Source organism: Cupressus sempervirens, chromosome 1 (genome assembly GCF_028749045.1).
Source record: "Cupressus sempervirens isolate cs-2001-9-10 chromosome 1, ASM2874904v1, whole genome shotgun sequence".
Taxonomy (NCBI): Eukaryota; Viridiplantae; Streptophyta; class Pinopsida; order Cupressales; family Cupressaceae; genus Cupressus; species Cupressus sempervirens.
In genome coordinates, this window is record NC_143118.1 from 321,178,733 (window position 1) to 321,187,466 (window position 8,734).

At 33.5% G+C, this 8,734-nt stretch overlaps 1 protein-coding gene across 1 annotated transcript; it reads right to left on the bottom strand.

Annotated features, from left to right (window-relative positions):
* Positions 1-5,409: 5,409 nt before the first annotated feature.
* On the bottom strand, positions 5,410-8,144 carry LOC149577439 (exocyst complex component EXO70B1-like). The gene is made up of 2 exons (XM_089796430.1): positions 8,121-8,144; positions 5,410-7,152 (listed from the first exon to the last, which is right to left on the bottom strand). The coding sequence occupies exons 1-2, from the start codon at positions 8,142-8,144 to the stop codon at positions 5,410-5,412; spliced, it is 1,767 nt and encodes a 588-aa protein (XP_089652556.1).
* Between the last annotated feature and the right edge of the window lie 590 nt (positions 8,145-8,734).

Genomic DNA, 8,734 nt, shown 5'->3' on the forward strand with positions numbered 1-8,734 from the left:
CAGTCCGAGCTCAAGAAGTAGTTTAAAGGGAAGGGAAAATTCATGGTGGATGAACTAGGTGAAGTTATGTCGAGGATGGCTAGGAGGAAGAAACATAATGTGAATTACAAGGAGATGATAATGGAGTCAAAAGGATAGAGTGATGATGAAGGGAAGAGTATGGAGGTGGCAGATGATAGGAGGAGTGATCACTCGTATGGCTCAGTAGAGAAAATGTATAGGCCTAATTTAAATTGTTCGTCCCTTATTTCTACTCACTTATAGGAGAATAGAGTCCCTTCATAGAAAGATAAGGGTGAGGAGGAAAAAGAAGCAAATTAAATAAAGAGGAGAATGTTGAGGAATTGGATAAAGAATCTCCCCACCTTGATGAGTATGTCAACTTGGTGGAACATGATGCAAAAATTTCTCCTAATATATCAGTATAGAAGGAGATTGTTGAAGACAATGATATCCATGAAAAGGAAAATAATAATAAAAATGTCACCATGATGAATAAAATGGATATGGGAGAGGTTAATGTTAAGATGCTAGAGGATGATCTCAAGGATATGAGTGTTGAACCTCCCTTTGGAGTGTTGTAGACATTTAAGGCCATTTTTCTTTATATGTTTTGGATGAAAAAGTGGTTCTTCAATTCCATTAAAACCCTAAACATTAAGGATAGATCCTTGCAAGTGAAAATGGATGAAATCCTTAATAAAATGCAAGATGGTATTGAGAAAGAGAAAATAGGGGATCTCACTTACTCTAATAATTTCATTCAAATTCTTGTGGAAAGAGTTGAGAAAATGAAAAAGAGGATTAATGGCATTGGTAAGAGCTACCACAGGATCATGGAGGACACTATTGAAGGTCTTATCAAACTTGTGGTTAATGTGGACTAGAACATTGATAAACTGTTGGTTCTCAATTTAGAGGATCCTAAATATTCTAAGAACTCCTTAAGGAAAGTGAAAATGACCAAGGAAATCATGAGGAAATTAAAAATAATGAGAAATAAGCCAAAAAAACAAGATCTTAAAGCATCCATTGAAAAAATAAGGAGTTAAAGGAGGAGCTAGTCTTTACTTTAGTGTACAGTCTGATCTCCTAGTTTATTCTATTTTTTTGTTTCTTTTAATTTTGGTTGTTGTTAGGTTTTTTTTTTTTCTATTTGTTGGTTGTCAAAAGAAAATTATGCATCTTCATCTTGTCTCTCATACTTTTAAAGTTGGGGGTAAAGTTTGGTGACACTTGTACAAACATTATTTCAAAGAGAAAAAATATACAAAGGTCAATTAACTTCACTATGTGCCTTATAAAAACTATTTGGAAAGTGTTTTATAATTTTTTCAATTTCATCTTCCAACTTAGCTAGGCATCCATGATGTTGTGAATTTTGATCTGCTCAAGAACTACCATTAGTCAATCCTAAAATATTAGCCTCTAATAATCAATCCTAGAAATGTTATTCCATTTTTTAGTTTCCACTTAATTATAATAGGGTTTTTGATGCAAAGAAACATTATAAGTAATATGGTTCCACCACTTCCTACCTTGTCTCACAATAAGGTTATTTTTAGCATCAAGCATAGTTGATCTCTCAACATCAACTCTCATACTTTTAAATCTAGGGATACAGTTTGGCTACACTTGGAAAAACATTATTTCAAAGAGAAAGAACATACTAAGGTCAATCAACTTCACTATGAGCCTTATACAATTATTTGGCAAGTATTTTGTAATCTTTTCAGGTTGATCTTCTAATTTAGTTAAGCACCTATGATGTTGTGAATTTTGATCTTCTCAAGCACTACCATGAGTCAATCCTAAAATTTGAGCCTCTTATAATCAATCCTAGAAAGGTTGTTCTAGATTTTTAGTTTACAATTAATTCCAATAAAGTTTTTGATGCAAAGACTCATTATGAACAATATGATTCCACCACTTCCTACATTATTTCACAAAAATGTTATTTTTTGCATCAAGCATAGTTAATCTCTCACCATCAACTCTAATACTTTTAAATGTAAGGATAAAGATTTGTTACACTTTGACAAACATTATTTCAAAGATAAAGAACATACTAAGGTCAATCAAATTCATTATAAGCCTTATACAATTATTTGGAAAGTATTTTATAATCTTTTCAAGTTGATCTTTCACCTTAGTTAGGCAACCAAGATGTTATGAATTTTGATCTTCTCAAGCACTACCATGAGTCAATCCAAAAATCTGAGCTTCTAATAATCAATCCTAGAAATATTGTTCTTGATTTTTAGTTTCCACTTAATTCTAACAAAATTTTTAATACAAAGACTCATTCTATAGAAAATAGTTCCACCACTTCCTACATTATTTCAAATGAGGTTATTTTTTCCATCAAGCATAGTTGATCTCACACTGTTAACTCTTTAGAAGCCTATGTCTCCTTTGCAATGATTGAACTCCAATGCAAATATTGTTGAGAGGAATGATAAGGATTCAAAGGGTATGACTTCTCCTTGCCTCAATAATAACTGTCAAGAATAAAAGGTAACATGTTAGTTCCTTATTGTTAGGAGGTTAGCATAAATTTGAATATTTTATTATGTTGTTTGATTTTTTTTTCTTTCTCAGATTGAGATATGGAAAAATATATTCTATTTTTTTGTATTAGATTCAATCTCATGTAGATATTTGAAAGGTATTTCTAGCTATTATATTTTGAGCATATATATTTGTATCTTTTACTTCATAAAGAGATATGAGAGTAATAAAATTTTTCATTATTTCATAGAGAATATTTTATAGTTTTCTTGGAATTTTTTCTTTAACTATAGATGTTTTTATTTCATCATAATCGAATCTCTATTTGTTGCCCATTTCTTTATTTTATTCCATATTACTTGATCAACCAAATATATTTTAACATTCTAGGAGATAAGCAAATGTATTTTTCTAAACAAGAAAAGTCATAATCTTGAAAAAAATCATAAATATAAATCTATTTTTTACTATTAATAAACTAAAAATACAATTCTTAGCTTTGTGTATTTAATATTTTGATAAAATAATTTATATTGGTGATAGGATTAATGTATATCATGAATATTGGGCTCCTCTATTTCTTTGTAATCTAATGTAGGTCTTCTAGTTAGGAGACTTTTTAAGAGTTCTTTGCAGATTGTAAATAGTCTATTTTTTATTATAAAATTTTTGTGTGAATCTAATTACTAAGAATTTGATTTTTCTTTATATAACAAAAAAAAAAAGTGATGGTAAAGAGTAAGGGACTTTTTCAAGCCTTTTCAACATAAGCATTTAGGTTGTCAAATTATAGTTTTTTTCACATATTTAGATTAAAAAAATTATCTTGACTTAGAATGGTTATGTATCTCATATTTTAACTTTTGAGAATGAACCCTAGTTATAGTCATATGAAGAAAAATATATTATCACCATATATAAATACATTACAGGGAATGTAAACATATAAATTTAAACTTATGCATCAATATACTACAATAAAAAGACATTGAAAATATATGTTAAATTTGACATTTATTGTCTAGATGAGAATTTTTGGAGGACTTGACAGAGTAAAATCATGGAGATTATAGTTAGGATTTGTACAATTTTTTTATGGACAATGGGCTGAACCTTGATTTATTTATTATTTTTATTCATTAATATTATATTTTTTGATTATTATTATTATTATGTGTTAAGCTCAAGTAGACTCAAACCCGAGACTTACAAGATACAAGGCTTACAATTATTGTTGTGTTATAAGCTATTGCCAGAGATTTGTACATTTTATTCTAACTAATTGTATAAATAATATTTTTAATAAATAATATATTTGAATAGTAGATTAATCTAATCATTTGATTTCTCTAGCATATCTTCCTTGCTCATAAACCTAATGAGAATGTCAACACATGTTCAGTCCATGGAGGACTAGAAACTATCCATCATATTTTCTTTGATTGTCTCTTTGCCAAAGAAATATGGGTAATGTTTGGCTTCCATTTGCATTGTAACATCAATATTTTACATATCCTATCTAGGTGATTTCCAAGGCTTAAGGAATATTGCACTTTTTCTTTTGTTTAATTTATATATTATTATTTTATCAGTCATTTGAAAATTAAAGAAATTAGGACATTTTTTTAGAGCAGAGTGGGGTTCCTTACTAAGTTTTTGTGGAGACTAATTTAGCACAATGTTTCAATATAGATCACAGTCATCATGAAGTTGGAGGAGAAAATGTTTTAGGAGTTGATTAATGACAGGCCTGTGAGAGTACAAAGGAAAGAAATAACATATGGATTCACCATGGCTAAAGAATAACCTAAAGCACACCCTTTTGATAAGGCCCTAGAGAACTTGGAAAAACAACTTGATGACTTGTTGGAGAAGAATGATTGAGAAGAGGGTAAAGCTATTTAGACAGAATTAGTGGCTATCCTTCCTTTGTGGTTGTGCCTCCTCCTCCAAGAGTTGCTGGCAAAGGTGAAAAGTTTTAAAAAAATGGAATGATAAGGTGTATACATATTGGATGTAGTCATAGTTTCTTCTGATTCTCTTCCCTTTTCTATTGTTGTCAAATATGTATATACCTTAGTTATCATATGTAATTATCTTTTATTCTACTCTAATGTACTAAAGTCTTTGTAAATTGATCTCCTAGTTTGGAATTCCTATATTTTTAGCCTCATAGAATATTGTAATGTTGTTTAAGTTATATTCAAAAGGGGAAAAAAATGATTAAATATAAATTAGTCTTACAAATAACATAATTTTATTACAAGAAGATTCAACAAGAAGAAGGTGACTGAAGAACGATGAAGATGAGTAAGACGAGTCATAGATTATGGAGATTCAGGTTGCTAAGGTTCTTAAGGTGCTGACTTAGGTGTTGCTTGTTGTGGTTTTTTTATTTGTCTCAACTTTGTCGTTAGTTTTTTTACTTTTGCTGGTTCTATATTCTGGTTTGCTGGATTTTATCATTGTGTATCCATCTTTTCTAACATAGCTCTACGTTTAAACTCTTTTGATTGTATCATGTAATTTGTTGTAATTTATATAAACCCTATTTTTACGTAAATCCAAAAAAATATAATTTTATTACACATATTTTAATTTATAGAATCACAACTGAATGATATAGTTATGTGTTTCAAACTTTGAGAAATAGAAAAGAGTATGCAGGATTCCCTACAGATTTATTTTCTACAGCTAACAGGTAGTCAACAGTTCTTTATTGTTCTCCCAGTTAAAAAAATTCAAATTTAATAAGAAAGTGAAGTATGCGGAATTGAATTCCGAAACCCAGCTCCCACTTAATACAATATGACATTTTGGAACAGACAATATCTTTCTTATATTAAATATAAACACATGCAAAAAAGGGATCTTGATAAATAAATGAGAATAACTCAGTCATGGTGATCTCGTTGAGCTCGCGGGCAAGGGCCTACCATTCAGCATGTCTAAAACACAATCCCGCACCTCCTCAGGTGTGTATTTGATCAACGTATCGCTTTCAAAACGGTCCCTGAATCTCCTAAGAAAGGAGCTGTAAAGCGGTATCAACTTCTCCGTAATTGAAATCCCTACCTTCTCTCGCAGTCCGACGTCAGCTACTACCCATCCACTATGCCTTTTCTTTACCTCTTCCATCGCTGCATTGAACTCCCTTAATTTCTCCTTCAGAGCTTGCCCTGAAGAAACTCCGCCTGTCATAGGAACTTCCTCCTGATCTGTTAGGCACGACAGCACTTTCATCCATGCGCTCCTCTCATAACTCACAGCATAATGCACTACCTTATTCCACTCTTCTCTTAGCCAATCTTCCCCCAGTATATATTTGAGTTCGGAGCCATTCACCTTCTGTACAATGTAGTTCAGGTTGTTCATTAGGAAGAGGTACGACAGAGCCACGTCTTTGTACAGATCAGCTTTCTTGTCCAGCTTGCACTGCAGGAGGAAGGTAGTCCATTCGATGCGATCGGACAGCGTGGCAGAGGGATTGTGATCCAGTGACTCCTCAGGCGCATCTTCCATTATATTTACCCAAGTTTCCTTGTAATCGGAGAGAAAGGAAAGATAATTCATGACGTATCTGGTGAGAGGATGTACATTGCCGCCCACAATGGGGGCCTTAGATTTATCTTTCTCAATAGCCCTGTCAAATTCTGTCAACATCAACCGGGCCGTCTCCGCCAGCCTGGCCACTATCGTGTGGGCCAGCTCTCGCCCGCTTGGACAGGAGTGTTGACCATATGTGTCCTCGATGTCCGGCATGAGATGAGCGAAGGTTTCGTAGAGGTCAAGCACCCTGAATATCCTTTCCGGCGCCCGACTGGCGGTGGCCACTGCCTCTGCGAAAGAGAAGACCCTCCTTGTGCTGCTTTCGGTGATTTCAGCGAAACAAGAATCTCTCATCTGATGAAGCCCCTCAAACACCTCGTCACACAGCCGCTTTTCTCCGCCGAACAGAATTCGAATGCAAATTTTGGCGGCGGATATCCATTTCCTGATCTTCTCATCCAGAAACTTCCACTCCAACTTCCGAATGTCATTCAATTTCACCTTGTCGACGCCCAGATTGTACAAACTCTCCTCCACCACCGACTTTCTGCAGAGAACAAAGACTCGGACGCATTCACCCGCGTAGCCACTCTTCGCCATGCGCTGCGCTATAGTCCGCAGATCGGCCACGGCGTCCGACGGAAGCATGTTGAATTCGCAGAATCTGTCTACTGACAGACAGTTTGAGCTGGAGTGGGAGTGGCTGCCGCGATCATCATCGCCGTCAGAGGAAGTAGATTTATGGACGCTGTCCTCTGAGGAGAAACGGCAAGAAGGTCGGCCCGATGACTCCCTATCCAGGTAAAGGGGTTCACTGTTAGATAACAGAATGTTGTGAAATTCTTTCTCCAGACGGATCATCGCCATCTTCATCAGCCGTTGTGCACGGATGAGACGTTTCTCAGCGTCTGCTCCAACGGAGGACAAATATTCCATGAGTCGTTGTAGATTGTCAACTGTTTCCATGTACATACCGACTTCTTCATTGTTCTTCTCAAAGAGTATTTTGCTTGTCATGTTTATGTCCCATCTGGAAATTAGTATCTTTGCTGCCGCCAAAATTGATTCCATCCTTTCCAAATTGTTTGTTATCTAATCTGTTTGCAGTAGCAGAGCATACGAGCTTGCGTTTGCTCTGTGCGGCCGCTTCTGCTAGAATCCTTAACAATGGGCTTCTTGCTCAAAACCCAAAAATCCCTTGGAATATAAAGTCCGGTTAGTCACACAAATTTTTGGTACAATAGAATGGTATGACTTTTCCACGCAGTATTTTGGCTTGACCGACTTATGGTCATGAGAACATACAGAGTAGTGTACACGTTACGTATCAAAGATTCCAGGAATGGTGTCACTTAAGTTTGAAATTATGGGAGGAAGACGTAATTCTCTAGGAAATACTACCTGAAACTTCGTTTTTATATTTGAAATGGACTAAGTAAACCGTCTGTACCGATAAACACAACCAATGCGCGGACCTGAATATGTTGAAGGGGGCCAAGTCAACATTCTAGACACCAAGAAATTTTAGGCTCTAACATTGCTAATAAGGATTTAAAATTATAATACTACAAATACTGCAAATAGATAATACTCTCTCATCATTTTATGAACTTAAGTGAACAACATATGAGACATCCATGTCATTGTTATTCTTAGTATAATAAGTTTTTAGTTCCTGCCTTAGGCAAAATAACTATTGCAACTGTTTAGTTTCATTGTGTCATTTAATTCTATCAATCAGGTTTAATAATTTTTTGCACATAGACGTTTTCTTTATAGTTTATAAATTTTAATAGATTTATAAAATCTCAATACAGTCACTTTTCTATTCTCATGGGCTCTTGGCAGAAAAGGTAAGGAATAAAATTCAATTTATTAGAAAAAAATTCAAAAATCCTCTACTTTTGGCATTAAATGCTGCATCAATGGAAAACTTTGTCTCGAGAATTCTCTGATTTTTAAAATCTTTTTTCTTCCACTGCCAGCTGTGGAATCTGGAATGCATTACATATTATTATTTTTATTTCTTCTCACATCCTTTTCATCCAATTCACACTTACTACGGTTCCCAGTCGTCTTTTCATATTACTGCTCAATTATTTCAATCAAGTCACAATTTTATACGAATTTGTTGGCCACGATATAATAAGACTGCCTTTCCTGTCCAAATTAAATTGGAGGTACGGAACACTTTTTGAATTAATAAGATTTATATAATATTTTGTTAAATAAAATAGTTCATATTATTTTTAGAGAAGGATGGCGATGTATCCAATGGTACATCTTCAAAGTCAAAGTGGGATATATTCTAAATAAAAGTAAGAAACTAATAAAGTAAGCAGTTAGAAGCAATTTTAGTGGACGTTTTGATCAAAATTTTCGTAAAATATAATATTATAAAAGGAAAAGATTCGATATTAATATATCTTATAAAAGTAAAAGATTCGATATGAAAACAAAAATGATCTAATTTATTGTTTATTGTCATTTAAAATTTATAAATGTAACAAACTAATATAATTGATGGCCACAATGCAATTCACATGTTCTTGTTATAATCATAATTGTGTATTTTGCATATTTCTATATTTCTTGTGTTTATATAATTCTATCTTACACTTCTTTTTCATAGATATTCTTTATTGCCATTATTCAAAGATGACCTATTATGATG

Excerpts from the sequence above, each read along its gene's own strand:
- LOC149577439 (XM_089796430.1), bottom strand. The coding sequence starts at position 8,144 with ATGAAAAGACGACTGGGAACCGTA. Across the intron at positions 7,153-8,120 it reads AAAGACGACTGGGAACCGTA|ATAACAAACAATTTGGAAAG; the intron begins GTAAGTGTGAAT and ends CAAACAGATTAG.